The sequence below is a fragment of the Barbus barbus genome (genome assembly GCF_936440315.1).
Source record: "Barbus barbus genome assembly, chromosome: 4".
NCBI classification, from domain to species: domain Eukaryota; kingdom Metazoa; phylum Chordata; class Actinopteri; order Cypriniformes; family Cyprinidae; genus Barbus; species Barbus barbus.
The window spans coordinates 25,644,476-25,667,153 of record NC_136732.1 but is presented as its reverse complement, the minus strand read 5'-3'; the positions used below and the strand labels follow the sequence as shown (position 1 = coordinate 25,667,153).

Here is a 22,678-nt window from a genome sequence, read left to right as displayed (position 1 = left end):
AACATTTAATTGTATTCCATGTAATGTATTTAATGTTACATGACATTTCTGCAGTCCATACGGTGCAAAACACAAGAATACAAACCAAAGAAATATCAAAAGAAAGATCTCTAAACTGGGCAATTTTCACCAATAAATTACTCATAAATTTCACAAATAATTACAAAGAAATTACAAAGCAAGTAATACATTAAACTAAATGTTCTATTTTGAAGTAGAAAGACTGAAATATCTCAAAGCATATGGAGAAGGTAGCTGAAATCTTCTGTTTCTCCAGAAGAAATGTGTCTCTAGAAAACATCTCAACTGTATTTGCAGTCATCTGCAATGTGATCTCTATATAAACCCATACATTTCTCATTAAAATTCTTCAGAGACCAATACTCCCCATCATTCAGGCCTACAGTATGCCAACAGTCACATTGAGACAAAGCTGAATGATGACACCTTCATGTTGAGCTATGGAAGAGCAACCATAAAGTCAAAACCAAGTGCTGATACTAAGTTCACAAATGCATTGCAGATTGTTTTATTTATGTAAGAAAGAATGGTGGGTGATGAGGGTTTTTTTATGCAGTCAAACAATGAGCTCTTTTTGGTTTCATGTGGAGTTCATAAGCGATAGAGAACAGTGACTGCATGCAAGTCTTACACACTCTCTGTGCAATGCGATTCTTGAAGCAGAGTTTCGATGCATTTATCTAACATGGGCAGATTGCCCATAAAACGAGATCTAGGAATGTGCAAAGTTTTGTGTGTGTGTGTGTGTAGAAGTTGTTCTCGTCAAATATTTGACTGCACTCTGTGACTCAAGGATCTGTTAGCCAAAAAACAGAAACTTCAGAGCAGAGGTGATAAAAGACAGGAAGACAGGAACAATACTAAGAAAAATGAGCTGAACGGGTTGAAAGAGAGAGAGACGGCGTGTAAGGCACTAGCGATTGGTGAGTGTGTTAAGATAAATTGCTGGTGTTCGGTGTTAATTAGCCCCGTGAACCCGTGTGAACTCGGCTCTTTTAACTCTTCCGTATGCGCAAACACACATGCTCGCTACCAGGATCCCAAGCACCAATTTCAACACACACTCAGACATCAAAGAACCCCTGAACCTACAGAAATGCTTTATGTAACGGCCTTTAACTTGGAAATGTTGATCGGGGCAGTGGCTTCTGGCTCACCCAGCCGTCCATTAAAAACTCTCAAATGGGGTGTAGATGCAGAAGCCTGGGAATCGTTTTTAGACAACACCGCTCTGGGAGGTGCTGACGCTTTTAAAGTGGTGTGCCATCTTTTATCTTTGATACGCACCACTGTGTGTGTGTTCTTGGGAAACGGCGAGTCGAAAAGAGATGGAATCATGGGAACGAGACAACGTTATTTATCTTTTCCTCCTTTCCATCCTGAATTTAAAGGTCCCATGAAATTAAAATGGGAGTTTTGTGGCTTTTAGGCTATTTTTGTTAGCTGCGGGGTCATCTAGATGCTAATGCACGCTTAAAAGGTTGACCAATTAACTTTTAGCAGATAACTTTATAGCGATCTGCTCAAATTTGGGGTCATTCATGTTTTTTAGTAAAGAAATTAATACTTTTATTCAGCAAGGATGCATTAAATTGACCTGAAGTGACAGTAGAGACTTTTACGTTGTTACTAACAAAATTCTGTTTCAAATAAATGCTGGTACTTTCTAATAATCAAGGAACCCTGAAAAAAATTATCATGGTTTCCACAAAGATTTTGATCAGTACAACTGTTTTAAACAATGATAACAATGTTTCTTGAGCAGAAAATCTGCATATTAGACTGATAAAAGAGATCATGTGACGGAAGACAGAAAATTCTGCTTTGCATCACAGAAATAAATTACATTTTAAAACATATATAAATAGAAATGTGCAATATGGACAAAAAAAAACCTATTGCGATTTCTTTGATTAATTTTGTGATTTCGATTTTAATCACGATTTTGACACGCACACAGACATGTTTTACAGTCATAAATGCATTCAGTGTGAATTTGAAATGTATTTCCAAAATAAAACCAATTAGAGCTTTATCAAAAAGCTGTAACATGTCTCTAGAAAAGACATAAGGCAAAATAATCAATAAGTAAAGGTGTAACAAAATGTCTCCAGGACAGATATATGGCAAAAAAAAAAAAAAAAATCCAGTTTCCAGGGATTTAAAAAAAAATTTGCCATGCATTGGTCATACAGCTCTTTGTGGCGCTGCCTCAGGTGTTGAAATAGATTTGTTGCGCCAGGTTCATACTCCGTCTGCAGTGCGTATACAGTATGTGTATGGGGTGAAGAAGCAGCATGGACTCATTTTGCTTTCGCACAGGATGCGTTTGCAGTCCGCTCCTGATCCTCGGCTGTTTTCCACAAACACAACATTTATCCATTATTTTGATTTCAAATCCAAATGTTGTTACTGAAAATGCTTTTTCAGCATTGTGATTCTCTTTTATCAAAGTACAGTAATACAATCTTTCATAGACATATTCACATTTAAACTCAATAAATATAACATTGTTTTCCTACCTCCACAAGTGCCTATTTTTATTTTTTTAGTGCCTATTTTATCTATTTTTGCCTTTTTTATCTAAAAGTGCACTTTTGCTTGTATTAAATCTAGCCAAAAAGCCATAGCCTATGTGTTGACTGTGAAACAGTAGACTTTAATTAGATGCATTTATGGTGTAATTACTACATTTCCGTGTCAATTCATGTTCATTTTTACCGCAAACAATGCGCTGTCACTTTAATTCAGCGCGTGCAGCGCAGCAGAAATAGACTCTGTGCGGAAACGATCGCTGCATGACTGTTGCAGACGCACCGCTCCTAGAGCGCACTGCCGGACCACAACCGCGTGCAGTGTGAACGCTCTGATCCATTAAAATGGGCGAGGAAAAAATACGCACCACAGACGGAGTATGTGTGAACCTGGCGTTACGTCTGTATGCCCAGTCTGTTCTGTTCTCGCGCTCCATTTAGGCGTGCTGCATTCTGATTGAATTGGATAGCATACTGTGGGAGGTCGGGGGCACGGGAAGAATCGTGCTATAAAGCGATTTTGGAATTTCGATTAATTGCACAGCCCTAATAGAAAACATTAATTTTTAATCAAAGAAATACAGTCTAGGTGAGCACAAAAGACTTCTTTTAAAAACATTTTATCTTGCCGACCCCAAACTTTTGAATGGTAGTGTATGTTCAATATTTTATGTAGATTTTCACAACTGGACAGAAAAACAAGAAAAGGAAGAAGGAAAGAGTGCTATTTATCGGTAGTCTTTTTCCTGAAGTTGATTGATTGGAAAAAAACTCTTGTTTCTCTTGTTTCTTTCTCAGGTGATGAAGGAGACAACTTTTATGTGATTGATCAAGGAGAAGTTGACGTGAGTTCAGTATTTCATACCTGTTTCTGCAGTTAAATGCACACATGTGCGGTGGTATATACAACTTTTCACTATAAATGTCTACATCTGCAATATATTCATCAGTATAGCAAGTGTGATAGGGTGGATCTTATGAAACTTTTAGGTTATGTATTACCTCCAAAAAAAGCAAAAAGATAAAGAAATGTACACCTTTTTTTTTTAAAGAACCATGCATGAAACTTTTATTATTCTTACTACTGTGTATACACTAATATATATCTATATATATATATATATATATATATATATATATATATATATATATATATATATATATATATATATATATATATATATATATATATATTAATTAGTGCTGTCAATCAATTAAAAAAATAACTAATCACACATTTTCTCTGAAATAAATCGCGATTAATCCCACCTAACATTACAGTTTTATATTGCAGTAATTTCACATTCAGTTTTCAAATTAATGTACAAACAACATATTTTTAATATTTGTTTAATGGCATCTTTTTTATGACTGAAGGCCAGTATCACTAATACCAAGTAATACTGATTTCCCTATAAAACAATTCCCCTAATATTTAACCATTGACTATAGCCATTAAACATTACAATACTTACAGCTATATAAAAGTTATTGATTTCCTCTTTTTTTCTTTTATTCTTGATGAACAGACATCGCAGCAGCTGGTTATTAGGTTGTTTTTGGCTGCTATTTCTTTAAGAGCTGCTGCTGCTGAACATGACATGGATCTGACACTCATCGTATTTTCTCTAAACTCTCATCACCTTTTCTGACCCTTTTCAGGTCGGACCCATTTCAGTCTCTACTAATGAGCTGACTAGTTGAATCGGGTGTGTTAGATGAGGGAGAGGTTTTGAAAACCATTTCAGTGACATGTTCTTAATATAACTCATATATGACATATTACATGCACACGCAGTTTTAAGGCATGTAGTTTTAATTGCCTTTTTGGTAGCTTCATGCCTTAACTGACCACGACATTGCATGCACGTAGTTTATTTCACGCTTTGATGCACTGTAAAACCCGATAAGTTCAGAATACTCAATTTCGATTACCTCAAAAATGTAGGTTAAGCAACTCAATTTTTTAAGTTAACAATCATTATAAATAATAAAGTCAAACTGAAAAGTTTTTATTTGTTTTTACTTAATTTTTAAGTGCACTGTACATAAAATTATTGTTTACCATATGTAATGTTTTTAATTTCTCAATTATTTTGATGCAGTTGTACATTATTTATATATATATATATATATATTGTGGCGGGAGGAGCCAACGACAGACACAGTGGGCGTGGCGTCAAGCCTCGGAGAGGTTTTTATTAAACAAAATATTAAAATAAAGTGTCCAAAGGGGGAAAAGTGTCCAAAATAAACAGGGATCTGGTGTCCTCGTTGTGCTGCGGGGCTCGTGAAGGAGGGCAGTGTTCAGGAGGGAAGGGTCCAGGTAAGGGGCGGAGTCCGGCGGCCGCACGCGCTCCCGTCTGGAGGTCCCGGGGCGCGGGTGACGGCGGCTTCTGTGGCGGCTTCGTCCAACTCCTTAATCCCCGGGTGCTCGACGGGATTCCACGGCCCGGCGTCCTGGCCCGACGGCCGTATCGCGGGTGCGGGTAGTTCCCTCTACGCTCCCTTTCCTGGACCCACGAGGACACCAGCGTGCATGCACGGGGAAGAGACCGGTCTCCCGAGGAGAGGCGCGCTCGGCGTTTAAACGGCGGCGGTGATGAGGCTCTATTCACGTCAGGTGCGCCTCATCACACGCCGCCAGCCCTGGCTGTTTCAGCGCCCCTCCTCTCTCACACAACCACTCCCGTCGGGAGCCTGGTGAAGGGCGGCAAATACGGGACGGGGTGGTGATGATGGACAGGGGGGAGGCAGCCGACTCGTCACATTTTATATATATATATATATATATATATATATATATATATATATATATATATATATATATATATATATATATATATATATATATAATTTTTATATATTTTATATATATATAATATATATAATTTATATATTATATATATATATATATATATATATATATATATATATATATATATATATATATATATATATAATTATATATATAATCTATATAATTTTTTTTTTATTATTATTAATTATTGGTATCATTGGTATGGGTATCATGGGTGTGAGGAAAAATGAATCAATTAAAATTAAAAATTCAATACAGTTTGACAGTTTGAGTGACAGTTTGAGATGGAAGTAATTTCCCTAATACAAAGTTTAAATTGTGTTTTCCCCATTGACTTTGGTGTGAAATGTTACCTGGGCTTGTTTTTGTGACCCAGAATAAGAGAATTTCTGAAACATCCAGATATATAATAGTAGGTCTGTGCTGTATGATAAAAATCTTACCCACTGACCTTTTTCAACACTAAAAAAAGTGGAACACTTACTGTCATTGTTTTACCTTCCCAAAAGATGACATGGATAAAGTTCAAGTGAAATGATATGTCGTTATCTCCACAGACAATCCACTTCCCACGTTTTGTTTTAAAGAGAAGATAAGAAGCTTTAAAATAGATTGTCTCTGTAAATGCATTTTTTTTCTCTCTCTCAGAAGTTGTCTTTATTATCCTGGGAATCTGTAGCATTTTCCACCCCCCCTTTTTGTTTCTGTTGTAAATAGGATTGTTTAGTTTAAAGTGGCCTTTTCCACACTTTTCTAACATTTTATTTTTTTCCCCCAGAGTGCATTAATAATGGCAGTCATGGCTTCCTGAACTGGTCATAGTTTAGTTTTTATGACCATTTTCCACGCTCTCTGACTCTTCAAACAGACTGTTTATGCTACTGTAACTTTAAGATTATATGTAAATGATTACTTTATGCGAAACAACTAACAACCACATGCCAAGATGCTGAATAATGAACAGAACACATGAATGAATATGAATATATGCTACTGTTCAAAAGTTTAGAGTTGGTAAGATTTTTTAAATGTCTCTTATGTTCAGCAAGGCTGGGTTTTTTCATCAGTAAACACAGAAATGTTGTGAAATATTATAAAAATTTAAAATAACTGTTTTATATTTTTTAAAATGTGATTTATTCCTGTGATGCAAAGCTGAATTTTCAGCATCATTACTCCAGTCTTCAGTGTCACATAATCCTTCAGAAATCACTCTAATATGCTGATTTGCTGCTCAAAAACTGTTATTATTATTATCAGTGTTAAAACAGTTAGTTGTGCTGCTGGATTCTTTGATCAATAGAAAGATCAAAAACAGTATTTACATGAAATAGAAAACTTTTGTATAATTACAAATGTCTTTACTGTTACTTTTGATGTATTTAATGCTTCTTTGTTGAATAAAAGTACTAATTTCCTTGAAAAACACACTTACTGACACCAGACTTTTGAACAGTAGAGCATAAATGTGAGTAGTTATATGTTAATGTGTTCATGCTTGTGACATCATAACATTGTCCATTTCTGATTGGCCCATTTTTGAATATAAAGATTTTAGAGTATGTCTACATAATTCATTCATCAAGCTTTATTTTATTTTATTTTAAAAGAGCAAGAAAACCCTACTGATCTCAATGTTTTTAATGTTATTAGCAGTCTTGTTTGTCCTGAGTCTGTTCTCCTCGTGTATGTGCTCAGTGATCCGCTGTGTGATATATCGGTGCTAATATTTCTCCTCTGCTCTGGACGAGCTCCGAGGGCACGTTGAGTCAGCGCTGGGTCACTGCCACATCAGATTGCGGCGTATCGAGCTCTTGGGTCAGAGCCAGCGCACTGAGACCAGCAGAGCCCTGCTCGCTCCATCAAGCGTTCACCACGCTAATGCTCTCAAACACATGCAAAATACAGACATTAACCCGTCTGCTCATGTGTGTAAGTGAGAACACACAGCTTCATAAAGCTCCCAGACGCATGCTATCATGGAGGAATGCATCTTGAATGCAACGGTTATGTCTTTAATTAGCAGAAAGGATAAATCTGCTGTGACTTTGGTGCGTGTAGTACTGCATGCTAATTGGGAAAGTTGGAATTCATGAACGCGCACACACTCTCGAGAAGAAAACATGCACTTTCAGTCACTTAAAGTAATATTTACCATGATTTTTATGGAAGGTGTTCTAATAAAATGACTTAAAGGAACAGTTCACCCAATGACCCAAAAAATTATTTTTGATTTATTGTTTCCTCACAAAAACTTACACAAGTAGATATTTTTGAGAATGTAGTTAACCAAACTGCTGGTAGCCATTGACTTCCATATGGAAAAAAAATACTATTGAAGTCAATGGCTACCAGCAGCTGTTTGATTGCCAACATTTTTAAATTAATTCTTATAGAAAATTCTTTCAAAAATTTGCATTTTTCAATAAAAAATAATATAACATTTTATATAAATTTATAATAAATTTAATTATTATGATATTATATTCCATCATAGGTGTGTGCGTGTGTGTGTGTGTGTGTTTATATCAGTGTTAATTTCGTTGATGAAGACGACGACGAAAAATATTCGTCAACGAACCTTTTTTCTGTGACTAAGACGAGACGTTGACGAGCTAAACCTAATATCTGATGATAAAAACTGACGAACTTTATGCCACATCTTCGTTAACAAGACGAGACGGGACTAAAATGTTATTTAAGGACTACCGGACATTCAAAATACATCCTATAGGCTAAAGAGTTTAATTTATATCTCTACCAAAAAATGAAAATTTATTCCAGTTTTTCCAAATTCAATCCTTGATTCAAATTTCTTATAACTAAGCTTAATTGATTTGGTCTAAAGAGAGAAGAATTGATGACTATTTTTGTTTGAATACCACATATATAATAGCTACCAAAATAAATGTTGGTAACTGCAGTTTGACTAAAAGTAATGACTAAAAGTTGACAAAAATGCAATGACTTTTCGTTGACTAAAACTAGACTAAAACTGAAAGACTAAAATGTGACTAAAACTATTAAGCATTTTCGTCTCAAGATAAAGACTAAGACCAAATCAAAAATGCCTGCCAAAATTAACACTGGTCTATATATAACATTTTATAACATTAAATTACATTATACTACGGGACCGTTGAATGCTTGAATCTGATTGGCTGACGAACGTTCTAAGGTGTGCAATTATTTTAAGGGAAACGCACTGCGAACGTAGTTCCAGGCACCGCATTACGTCCATATCACTTTGCCAAATTATTTGCGTTATTTCAAATGTCCTTACAGCCTAAAACAGCAAAAGAACCAAAACCCACAACGACACTGGCCAAACAAATAAATATAGTAAACATAAGGATACAAACGACAGATTATATTCATGTTTTTGCCACAAAATTAAGTTTTATTATGTATGGAAAGCACATACGCTATCTCTCCCGCTCTTTCTCCCTCACAGACAGTTTGCACACACGTTAACAGACGCGCTAATGTTAGCGCTACTCTGACGATTTTATCAGTAACATAGTTTAACAACTTAAAAAGTACATGACTTCTCACAAGCGAGGTAACAACGGCGCTGTTCGTGAAGAAAGTTAACTTTAAGTTTCACTATAACTAGAGCCATTGCTGCCGAACACTTTTGAGAGATGCACAGACTCACCACATTGGGTGTGCATTATTTTTCTAATAATTCAACGGCCCATCGTCAATTATTCCTTACTTTTAAAAATATATTCAGATAGAAAACCGTTTTTTTTATTGAAATAATATTTCACAATATTACTGTTTTTACAGTTTTTTATTAATTTAATGCGGCATAGGTTAATTTATTTATTTTTTTCCAAAAACTATTTTATTTAATTTTTTTTTATGCCAGTTCGATTTATTATACATTGCAGAAGTAAAATCATTTTGGTGATCCTGGTATATACTTATTGGTCATTAAAATTGAAATAGTCCTGAAAATGGCTTGATAAATCATTATTCCAATCATGAATATTCTGTTTAATTCATAAATATTTTGTAAGTGAACTGCAATGTCAAAGCTGTTGTCTTCAATTGATCATACAAGTTATGCATATTCATGTACATTATAAACAGAAATATGCAATGATGCAAGCAAGACTGTTAATAACATTAAGAATATAAGAAAACCTGACCGATTATGTAGACTCTAGATTCAAAAATGGACCAAAGAATGTGGTTTACCAAACTGCTGGTAGCCATTGACTTTCATATGGAAAAAATACTATGGAACTCAATGGCTACTGGCAACTGTTTGATTGCCAACGTAACATTCTTCAAAATACAAACTCATATGGGTTTGGAACCACATGAGTGTGAGTAAATGACAAATCTTTCATTTTTGGGTGAACTATCCCTTTAATATGCGACAGAAGGCATATTGCAAGAATAGTAAGCACACTTTCTCACCTTAAGTGACATGTTGGCCGGCTCTAAGGAGGCTGTGACCCGAACCTGTTCCAGTGGCCGGTCTGGAGAGCAGAGATACCTGTGGAATGTGTCTTAGATGGTTGGCAGGACGCCTGGCCCGGGCCGGACAGAAGATGAGTGTTTATTTCTGCCCCATGTGTTAGGTTTTTTTATCTCTCCTCATAAAATCAACAAGTGGATTGTGTGTCCACGGGTGAAACCGAACCAGCCTCTGTGGAAAATGAGAAAGAGGCTCCTCGTGCTTCTCTATGTGTGTGGCTGACACACAGATTCATTGAGATATTCTCTTCGCTAGCATCTTACGGTTATGCCAAAATGAAACACAAAACAGGAGAAAGAGTGTCGAGGTGTTATCTAATTCCTCGTAAGACACTTTAGTTTAGAGGATCCAACAGGGTTGAGAAGATCACTATGAATGCCCATGACTATCATTAATATGAAACAAGAGTTAAGTCAGTCCTTGAAGATGGAAAAATAGTCACTTTGTATTTTGTTTGAAAGTCTATTTTTATGTACAGTTCATCAGTTCACAGTATTCATTTTCATAATCTTATTCAAAATGTAATAGGTGAATTTCACAAGAAATGTCAAGAAATGTGATTTCTTTCTTTCTTTCTTTGTAACATTATTGTCATGACAGCACATTTTCTCCCAGTTCTATTCTCATTGGTGTAATACAAATATAATTTCTGAAGGATCATGTGATACTGAAGACTGCAGTAATGATGCTGAAAATTCAACTTTTTTTACATTTTAATTTGTATTCAGATAGAAAACAATTATTTTAAATTATAATATTTCATATTACAGTATTTTAATAATATAAATATAATGAATGCACTTCTAAAAATTATTCTTTAAAAAAATATGAATACATTTTATATAAAAAAAAATTCAATTTTATTATATTATATTATATTTATATTTTGACAATCGTAATTGTCCCAAGTGTGTGTGTGTGTGTGTGTGTATGTATGTATGTATGTATGTATGTATGTATGTATATATATATATATATATATATATATATATATATATATATATATTACATCTTATATATATTATGTTTCATGAAATGCTATACATTACATTTTATAATATATTCAGATGGAGAACAGTTATTTTAAATTGTAATATTATTTCACAAAATTACAGTTTTTACAGTTTTTTTTATTAAATAAATGTGGCATTTGTGAACAAACTATTTTTCTAAATAAATTAGTTTAGTAAATGAATTAGTAAAATGCATTAGTAAAATGAAAGAAGAGTTTAGCAATCTTGGTATATACATAATGGTTATGAAAATGAAAATAGTCCTAAAAATGCCCTGATGAATCATTATTCCAATCATGAATATTGTTTAATTCAGAAGTATCATGGAAGTCAAATGCGTTGTCAAAGCTGTTGTCTTCAATTAACCACACAAGTTATGCATATTCATGTGCATTATAAACAGAAATAAGCAATGATTTCTCTTTCTGTCTGCAGGTGTATGTAAACGGTGAATGGGTGACTAGTATTGGAGAGGGTGGTAGTTTTGGCGAGTTAGCCCTGATATATGGAACTCCTCGAGCTGCTACTGTGAAAGCCAAGACTGACCTGAAACTGTGGGGAATAGACCGAGACAGCTACCGCCGCATCCTCATGGTATGAACACACTTACATTACACAGGGGCAATAAAAGACGTCAGTATTCTCAGATTTGTCATTTTTGTTCCTTTAAATGCTCTCCCTTCGTCCACTCAGATGTTATGATATTCCGGATTGAAACGCTTGACCATTGTGTCGTTGGCATACTCAAACTAAACCAAACTTTCCAGCCTTTGGTATTCTTTAACTAAATACTTACTGTCTCGCTTAGCGGCGTAATCTGCATCGAGTGCTCCATCTGTAGCAGTGTTTGTAGAGTGTGTGTGTGTGTGTGTTGTGGGAATGAGTAAATGGATATTTCTAACGGCCCGCGAGCCTCCGTGGAAACTGTTCTCCACACAGAGCCTGACAAGGGACCAATTTAGATTTTTCTGTCAGGCCATCGTTTGGTTTTTCTTTCCCTTTAGTATCTTCCTCGCTTTCTTATGCAAACACTCACTTTTCATGCAGACTTACTCTCTTAACACACACACACTCACTCTGTGTTTTGGCTTTTTGATTAAATGATGATAATATGTATTTTACTTCTTGATTTAACATGTTCAGTGTACATCTTGAAAGGATTTTTGATTAAATGATGAGAAAAAAAATAAATAATATATATATATATATATATAGTGCCTTCCAAAAGTATTGGAACAGTAAGGCCAATTCCTTTATTTTTGCTGTAGACTGAAAACATTTGGGTTACTCCCTTCAGTCTCTTCTTTAGCAGGTTAAATGCATACTCTACAGGGTTTAAGTGTGGAGATTGACTTGGCCAGTCTAAAACCTTCCACTTCTTGCCCCTGATGAACTCCTTTGTTGTTTTGGCACTATGTTTTGGGACATTATCTTGATGCATGATGAAGGATCTCCCAATCAGTTTGGTTGCATCTTTCTGTAAATTGTCAGACAAAATATTTCTGTAGACTTCTGAGTTAATTTTGCTGCTGCCATCATGTGTTACATCATTAATGAAGATTAATGAGCCTGTCCCAGAAGAATCGATGAAAGCCCAGGCCATTACATTACTTGTGTAATGTGTACTATAATGTACACCTGTGTACACTGTGTTTCAGATGAGCTTGTATGTTTGGGATCATGAGCAGATCATTTCTTTCTCCAAACTTTAGCCTTTCCATCACTTTGGTCCATAAAACCTTAAAAACTTAACATTTTAAAGCAACCAGCTTTTTGCAGATTTGAGTGCTCTCAACTTATTTTTGTAGGAGATTCTCAACTTTTTGTTGTATAAACTTAAAACAACAAGTTGAGAACTCAAAACTCTGCTGAAGTTTGTTACCTTAAAATTTTAAGTTGGCTCAACTTTTATTTTTTTACAGTGTAGTACATCAGTGGTTTCAAAAGGTGCTATCTTCTAAGTTGTGTATCAGATCCAGATGAAAATACCTGTAAATAAAATCTGAAATGTTAATCTCTCATCTCATATTCATCTTTTGATGTCAAACCCAAATGTTTTCAGTCTACAGCAAAAATAAAGGAATTGGCCTTACTGTTCCAATACTTTTGGAGGGCACTGTATATAATTATTATTTTACTTAATGATTTAACATTTTCAACACAGTCTGAAAGGCTTTTGGACTGAAATTGACTTATGTATGAAATAATATGAAAAAACAATATATATATATAAAATTCTATTATACTGTATATTAAATATATTTTTCACATTACATTGAGTATTTTACTTCTTGATTTAACCTTTTCAACATACATTCTGAAAGGATTTTCAGTTGGAATGATGAGTAAAATAATTCATTCATTCATGTATTTATTTATTTAACTATATTATATATTAAATATATTTTTTGCATTACATTAATGAGAATTTTAATGATTGTAAAAAATCAATTCTTGAAAATCATACGTGTACAATTTGTACAAGTTTAATTTATGCTAAATGTAAAAGAAGATATATTATAATGACAATTAGATTTTTTTATAAACACATTATTTCTTTAAATGTATTTCTTTTTCATTTTCATTTCATTTAAGTTATTGCATAATTTTTATGTTTTTTTAAATTAATAAAAAAAAATGTCATGCCTTATTCTCCAATTACTAATACTCAATACTGAATATCATAATTATTCAAAATATTGCCTAGACTAACTTGCAAGGAAAACACACTATATTTTGGTCAGTTATTTGAGGAGACATTTACAAACATAAATATGCACTAGAATGTGCCTCGTGTTTCTCTATCAGAAGTGTTATGTAGTTCACTTTTTATATGCGTGGTCTTCCTCATTTGCTCTAGTAAAGAGATCCTCACCGAGTCTGTCTACAGAAAACATATACTGTTTATTTGGGAAATGTGGGTGAACTAATCCATTAAGCTTGACCAGCACTTGCCAGTTCGCTGTAGATCACGATGGCATGCTTCACTTCAGTGTCTGTAGGCCATCTTAGATGTTCTGATGTTTTTGTATCTTCTTCTCAAACACCGGGGTGGAGAGGTCACTGACCTCGTAAGAGAGAAGAGCTTCACTGTCAGTCAGTGGCTGGACATTTGTGTATACGTTTCGTTGTCTTGGATTTGAATGTGGTTTAGTGAATAAAGTTTTACAGTCCATCTCAGAGAAACATTTTGACTCAGATGTTTCTCATAAAATTAAATGGACTCAATTGTTGACATGCAGTAAGAGAAATAAACATCTGAGGACTTAAATCTGGGAATGCAGAGACTTCAGTCTCCACTTCTCCTCCATTTAATCTCATCCCTGTCTTGAAGACACAACTGAGACACTAAAAAGATCATTTGTGATTTTTCTTTCCTACGAGACCGTCTCCACTTAATGTGTTTCTGTGTGTTTTATTTAAGTATTAGAGAGAGACAGAGCTGAAAAAGGCAACACAAGGAACAAAGGAGAAGGAAGCCCAAATTTAGCTTTAATCTGGATGTTTATAGTTCTTCTTCAGCAGAGTGTTTGAGGAAAGTCCCCCAGCTTTGTTCGCAGCACCGTGTTTCTTATTCTTGTTCTGTAGAGACTGATTAGAGGGCAAGAGATTATGTTACCTGATGTCCTCCATGTGTCTTCTAACTGCTCCTTCAATGTTTTTTTTAGGGAAGCACGTTGAGGAAGAGGAAGATGTATGAAGAGTTCCTCAGCAAGGTGTCTATACTTGGTAAGTCATGAGACCTTTAGTAGAGTCCCATCAAGAGATTTTGGTTTGTAAGACCATTCTAGCATAAACTGTTGCGTTAAATGTGAACACCTTGTTTACTGAACATGAGAAAAACAGAATTGTGCAAGTTGTCAGTGAAACTATTCTTATGTAAAAAGTTATGTTAAACGCAGAGCAAATACTGTAGGTTAATAACATTTTACGACAATTCTCATTTGTTTACGTTAGTTAATGCATTTGCTAGAAGCAACTAACAATTAGGGATATATTTTAACAGCATTTATTGATCTTTGTTAATGTTAGGTATTAAACAATTATTCATTGTTTGTTCAGGTTAGTTCACACAAGGGCTTTTCACACTGCGCTTAACCCTGGGTTATTGTTGTTCTAAACACTGCTTTTAACCCCGGGTAAAGAAACGTTTCACACCTGTAATTTGAAAGTGGTGTTAGCACCGTTTTATACCCGGGCTTATGGAACCCTGCTCCGGAGCAGAGTTAGCTCCGCATTTGCGGTGTTAAGTTTGTTCAGTGTGAAACAGAGCGGTGTTTGCTTGTTGCTGCTGGACGCTTCGCAACAGACAGCCAATCAGAAATAGAGCAGCTCATGTAACGTCAGTAGGAAATGTGCGTCGTGTAGACAGCAGCCGGTGAGAGAAAAGTAAGAAATGTCAAAAGACGGAAAGCGAGTAAACTGGAGTGATGAGGAGACGGTATTATTCACTTAAAAGAAATTGAAAGAAATATTCACATATTTTGCTCCTTGTTTTCTTTCTTTTGTACTTTTGTCTTTGTTTTCTTGCCTTTGTGCATCTCATGAGGCTTAAAACGGCTAAAGACCTACGTGGCGACTTTTTTTTAAATAGCTGGCAAGACATGGAAAAAGCCGTGTAAAAAGGTCGCTTGCTGTTCGTCCAATCAGTGACAGTTATACCGCAAATATGCAATTAAGAACGTTAACCCGGGGTTTAGGAATGTACAGTGTGAAACGTCTGATAATGAATACCCAGGATTAGCTGTTAACCCCAGGTATAGTGTGAGCAGTGTGAAACATGATTACAGATAACCCAGGATTCTGTTTATCCGGGGTTGAGGATGACCCAGGGTTAACAATTTCAAGAGTGAAAAGCCCTATAGTGCAGTAGCTAATGATAACCGATACAACTTGAAGTACTATTCATTGTAATTAAATGTTAGATAATGTAGTTAACAAGTTCATGTTACATTTACATTCAGTCATTTAGCAGACACTTTTATCCAAAGCAACGTACAAATGAGGATAAAGGAAGCAATCAAAATCAATAAAAGAGCAATAATATGCAAGTGCTGTGACAAGTCTCGGTTAGCCTAATGCAGTACACGTAGCAAGGTTTTTTTTTTTTAAATGATATAATAAATACAAAAAACCCCAGATAGAATAGAGCAAATTAGTGTTAGAGGCTTTTTTGCTTTTTGTTTGTATAATAAATAAAAAGAAAACAAATAGATAGAATACAAAAAGAATAGAGGCGCTAGTGTTAGTGTTAACAACTGAAATTTTACTGTAAAGTGTTAACAACTTTTATTTTCTAAATTACTCATTCTGTAATCCTGAGAAGAATGAATTTCTGTGTACAACATTTGAAAAACCTTCTTGCGTGAATTGATGAGTCCATGTGAACAAACCCAGGCAGAATGAATTTCAGTGTAAATTGTTCTTAAAAACATTCTTATGTACATTTTTTAATTAATAAGTTAATATAAATTAATAAAGCATGGGTTTATGGTTGATTTACGGAAAAATGCATTCTGCTTGTGTTTATGAATGTTGTTATGAAAGTTGGTCACACACTGGACGAGAAGGGTTGCGCCACATCTTCACATTGTTTTGATTCGTTGCTTTGCGCCGTCGGTGTGTGTACGCTCATAGAAAACAATGTGTTCAAATTTTAAAGACGTGACGTGACGCAACATGGCACTCGTCCGGTGTGCAACAGCCTTGAGGCTTGTTGTGTTTAAATAATCTAAAAACTTCTAGAACTGAAAAAAAAAAGAATCTGCAAATAACACATGGAATTAATTGCAAAACTTTGTAGAAAAACTACAATAGTGTTTTCTTGTAAAACATACTCCAATAATTTGTTTTATTTACAACTTCAAAAGGTTGTGGCGGGAGGAGCCAACGACAGACACAGTGGGCGTGGCGTCAAGCCTCGGAGAGGTTTTTATTAAACAATATTTAAAATAAAGTGTCCAAAGGGGGAAAAGTGTCCAAAATAAATAGGGATCTGGTGTCCTCGTCGTGCTGCGGGGCTGTGCAGGAGGGCAGTGTTCAGGAGGGAAGGGTCCAGGTAAGGGGCGGAGTCCGGCGGCCGCACGCGCTCCCGTCTGGAGGTCCCGGGGCGCGGGTGACGGCGGCTTCTGTGGCGGCTTCGTCCAACTCCTTCATCCCCGGGTGCTCGACGGGATTCCACGGCCCGGCGTCCTTGCCCGACGGCCGTATCGCGGGTGCAGTGTCGGCCGGACTGCGGGTCCGGCCGCTCGCGTCTCTGGCGGCGGCAGGTAGTTCCCTCTACGCTCCCTTTCCTGGACCCACGAGGACACCAGCGTGCATGCACGGGGAAGAGACCGGTCTCCCGAGGAGAGGCGCGTTCGGCATTTAACGGCGGCGGTGATGAGGCTCTATTCACGTCAGGTGCGCCTCATCACACGCCGCCAGCCCTGGCTGTTTCAGCGCCCCTCCTCTCTCACACACCCACTCCTGTCGGGAGCCTGGTGAAGGGCGGCGAATATGGGACGGGGTGGTGATGATGGACAGGGGGGAGGCAGCCGACTCGTCACATTCCCCCCCCCAAGCGACATCCCCGTCCTAGGGTCGCCGCCCACGCAGGAGTGCTACCTTCCTCAACCAGGCTCCAGCGGTCGGAGTGGGCGGGGCAGGGATTCCTCTCCGGGCAACGCTCCCTCTCGCATCGCGCCGGAACCGGGACAGAGAAAGCGGGTTTTAGTTGACAGCCTCAACCAACCACGGGGTAATGATGACAAATAGACAGAATGTCACTTACCCCATTGGTGGCTGGGAGGCTGTCCCCGTCCTTCCTCCGTCCCCGTACGGGCTCTACGGCTTCTTGCGAGCGAGAGGGGATGACGTCATCAGATGTTGCCCAACTGTGCTGTCTAGGCTCCGCCTGCCCGCATTCTCCACCACTGTGGCGGGAGGAGCCAACGACAGACACAGTGGGCGTGGCGTCAAGCCTCGGAGAGGTTTTTATTAAACAATATTTAAAATAAAGTGTCCAAAGGGGGAAAAGTGTCCAAAATAAATAGGGATCTGGTGTCCTCGTCGTGCTGCGGGGCTGTGCAGGAGGGCAGTGTTCAGGAGGGAAGGGTCCAGGTAAGGGGCGGAGTCCGGCGGCCGCACGCGCTCCCGTCTGGAGGTCCCGGGGCGCGGGTGACGGCGGCTTCTGTGGCGGCTTCGTCCAACTCCTTCATCCCCGGGTGCTCGACGGGATTCCACGGCCCGGCGTCCTTGCCCGACGGCCGTATCGCGGGTGCAGTGTCGCTACCTGCCGCTCGCGTCTCTGGCGGCGGCAGGTAGTTCCCTCTACGCTCCCTTTCCTGGACCCACGAGGACACCAGCGTGCATGCACGGGGAAGAGACCGGTCTCCCGAGGAGAGGCGCGTTCGGCATTTAACGGCGGCGGTGATGAGGCTCTATTCACGTCAGGTGCGCCTCATCACACGCCGCCAGCCCTGGCTGTTTCAGCGCCCCTCCTCTCTCACACACCCACTCCTGTCGGGAGCCTGGTGAAGGGCGGCGAATATGGGACGGGGTGGTGATGATGGACAGGGGGGAGGCAGCCGACTCGTCACAAGGTGTACACCATTAAAAATACATTTTGAATTTAGAACAGCAAAGAGTTTTATAGTCAGGTGACACAGAAGAACATTTTGAATTTCCACAGAGAACTTTTTAATTCTCTGGTTCTTCCATCATGTGCTGGTGCTTTAAATAACCACAAATTCAAAGCACTGATCAGGAGAACCTATAAATGAACATTTAAGAACTTTTTTACCTTCAAAGTTTTATATAGCAACTCAAGAACCAAAAATGTGTCCAAAAATGGTTCTTTAGAAGCTGAAGTTTTTACAAATTCTAAATATAAATGTTCTTTATTAGAATCTATGGTTCCTTGAAGAACCTTTAACATTTATGGAACCTTTCATTGCATAAACGATTCTTTATAGTGTAGAATGTACCTAGATCAATTAAACTGTTCTTTACACCAAGAAACAATGGTTCTTTTAAGAATCAGTGAAAGTTTCTTTGAGGAACCATAAGTGGTTCTTGTATGGCATTGCAGCAAATACCCCCTTTTGAAACGTGAAATTTGAAAGCTTTGAAACCTTTTGAAAGCTGAATTTGAAGAACCATGTTTGCTAACCTGAAGAACCCTTATTTCTAAGAGCATAGCTTTGATTGACAGACACTGCTGTGGTACGCAACACCAGTTCTACTCTGACTTGCATTCCAGCGGTTTTGTTTGGTGAGAGAAACAAAGAGGAAAGAGAGACGAACATTAAGATGGTCAGTTCTGTGGTGACCCCTCATCCTTCAGCACCCTGAGGTCACTCGTCGCTCTAAATGGGGTTATTAAATGGTTGAACAAACACACTCCTCCTCTCGGTTTCCTCTGTTTTTCTTTATCTCTGTGTTCTCCGTTTCACAACCCTGTCACGGCCTGTCTTCAAACGCCCAGCTCTCTCGCTCTCCTAACCTCTTTTCTTCACTCATCTTTTCGCCTTTGAGGGGGGCATGTTTTTGTTTGTCTTGTGAAGATTTCTTTGAGTCACTCTTTCGTGAAGCCATGGAGTATTTTACGATGGTTTATGAGGTCTTGCGCAAAAAAAAATTGCTTAAAAAAATAAGTCGTATTTTCATATTATATATTCATATACATATATATTCATATTACTATTCATAATATAGAAGCTTTGAGGTGAACTTTTGTCTTTGACTAGTAAGCAGTCCATTAACAACACCCTAGAAACCACTTTGCAACATGCTAACAGCCATTCATAATCAGGGCTGGCAGAAACTGAATATATTATTTATAATGACTTGGCTGGTGATATAAAACCTGATATAATGAGATTGGCTGGTGATATAAGAAACACGTTTTCTGATTTAAACATCCGTAGCAAAAATGCTGATACAGTTCGGTCATATTGGCGATTGTCAATAGTGTAGTAATGTATTTTCAAACTTCTGTTTATTGTCATATTTATCCATATTAAAAAATTTGTTATTATATAATGTTATTAAATATTGTCCTCATCAAACAAGTTAATATTACATGCAGTATATTATATAAATATATTTAAAAATATTAAATACTTTCTTGACCTAATTAAAAACAGGAACAAAAAAAAATAATATGTATATTGTCACATTGGTGCATGTAAATAAAAATTTAATAATTATATATATATAATTATTACATTTTTATTTACATGCACATATATAATTATTACATTTTTATTTGCATGCACCAATGTGACAATAATTAAATTAAATTAAAAATTAAAAATGTGTGGAAAACTTACCTTGATTATAAGTTTTTATTGTATTTAGTTTATTGTTAAAAACCTTTAAAATATTAAGATATGTATTGAATCACAAAAATGTGTAATGTTTGCAAATTGGTGCATATAAATAAAAACATAATATTTATATATATAGTATTTTTAATATTATTGAATATTACATTAAAATGAATATTCTGTCTTGTCCTTAAAAAAGAAATAAATAAGCCACGATAAGCTATATTCAATATATTTTTTTATTGTCATATTGGTGTATGTAAATAAAAATTTAATAATTAAATATTATATTTAAATATATACAATATTATTATTTTTTTTTTGCCTTCATCATGAACTTTTGTATATTACGTTACAATATCCTAAAAGAGTAAGGTGCTAACATAGACACACACACACTTTTTTTCCTCAGTTGAAGCATGCTATGTTGATTTTTATTTTATTTTTTCCTTCACTTGCGGCTCATGTTACGACTGAAGCAGGTGGACGTCTGCCCGGGCGTGAGGATGTCTTAGCCAGCCTGATAAAGTGACCATTAGTCTAGGGCATGCAGACAGGCTGGCCCCAGCATACAAACACACACCTCAGCCACACACAACCGGCCCCTTTTAACTGTTTAAACGTTAACGCTATTATGAGCTCTGATCTGAGAATGATCGCCTGCTACTGTCCTGCACTGGGATGATGGGAAATGATAAATGACAGAGCGTGTAAACAGTGAAGGGCAGAGGCGTTCATTATTGTTTGCAGCTGGAAGATGGAGCGGTGCTGCACAAGACCAGAGGGTTTCAGTGTGGTTGTGTTCATGTGTGGTACGCCTGTGTGATGGATGCTGGAAAGTGGGAAGGGTTTCTGGAATGTGGTGGGTATTGAATGATGGCTTTGGCGGTTTCATTTCTCATGGCCTCGGCTTCAGTAGTCCATGGACAACAGAAGCTCTTCTAGGTCAAGATGCAGTCCTCACATTCTGCAGGAAGTTCACGATAAGCCTGGGTGTCTTTCTGATTAGTCAGTTTATTTATAAAAGCTTTAGTCTGAGTCTCTGATGACACACCCACTGGTCACTCACGGACCACCGGATGCTCGTTGAACTCAAAAAAAGCAAAGCTTTCTTAAAATGGTCTCTAAAAATAAAAAAAACCTCTGTGGCTGCTTGTTACTTCTGTATGCATGGAAAGTCAACAACTTTTCATTATAACTTCTGTGGCTTTTATTTCAATGTATTGCTGCTTTGTTGAACCATGATGTTATCATAGTATCATCAGATTTATGGTATCTAGAGGTGTAACCATTAAACATTAAACATTACAGTATAATTGAAAGCCATTATTTTTAACACTTATTAGGCTTATTATGAAGAAAAATGACAACTTTTAGTTTGTTAATTTAAAACAATATTCACATAAAGTATAAATTGGATATGTAAATTATAAAATGGATATAAATTCATCTTTATTCCAACAACATAAGTTAATCAGCGACTAGAGCAGTGGAGTGATCTCTCCTTTTTCTTTTGTTCTTTGATTTCCATCAGTGACAGACTTCAGTTTAAAACAGCACTGTCTCTTTAAAACCTGATGCGGATCTGACACACATTCGGTTTTCTCTCAACTCGTTACTGTCATTTAGGACTTTATAACTTATTTAAGACCGTGCTTATGAGGTAACTTGTCATAACTGCGCATTTTGACATAATTGTGTGCGTTTTTGTCCGCTGAGCATCGTATGCGGACAGTCGAACGCGCAGCCTTTCAAACTATACTCCTTTTGATAATCATCTTCGTCCAGTCGCTGCGCTATTTCTCGCCAAAACATATGACCGATAACACTGTCATTATACTCATTTAAACTAGAGTTTCGGATATCTCTTAACCCCCCCGCTTGTAAGTGCTGCCATTTATTGATGTTTCGGTCTCTGGTAGATTGTGGTTGTTGAGCGTATTCCTTTTTCGGCTGTGAAACAACGGCCTGTGCCAGTGTTGCCACCTTGTGGACAAACAAATTAGTGCTAAAACAATTCGAGGCGTGTGTGCGACCTGCTTGTTCTCTTCCCCTGGGCCGGATGAAGATGATTGGAATATCCCTGTTGTAGACTCTGAGTAACAGTTGACGGTAGCTATTGACTTCCACTGTATCAAAAAAATATGGATTTTTTAAATTTTGACAGAACAGAATTTTTAGTTTTGGGTGAACTGTCCCTTTAAGAAGTTTGTCTTTTTCTTGCTTAAGACACATTGGGAGAAGCATTCACACAATCCTATGAATGCACTTAAAAAATACAGAATCAAATCATTAATTAAAATTGAATCAGATATCATTGTGAATTGGATTTTTTTTCCTCATTTGTTCCTGAGTTAAACCTCATTGTGAATCTGATTGAATCAAATTGTTCTGATTCTGCAGAAATCATTCCTGAATTGAATTTAAAACCTATAAATCATCAATTTAATCTATTCACTCTCTTCCCAAAGATTCACACCCCTTAA

General features: G+C 36.9%; 1 protein-coding gene across 1 annotated transcript in view; it reads left to right on the top strand.

Annotated features, from left to right (window-relative positions):
* Positions 1–22,678, top strand: part of LOC306868791 (cAMP-dependent protein kinase type I-beta regulatory subunit) — an 87,826-nt gene that overhangs the window by 52,859 nt on the left and 12,289 nt on the right. Inside the window, exons 5-7 of the mRNA XM_079415167.1 lie at positions 3,354–3,400; positions 11,317–11,475; positions 14,550–14,610. Of these exons, the coding sequence (XP_079271293.1) occupies positions 3,354–3,400; positions 11,317–11,475; positions 14,550–14,610 (267 nt within the window). The remainder of the gene's footprint in view (positions 1–3,353; positions 3,401–11,316; positions 11,476–14,549; positions 14,611–22,678) is intronic.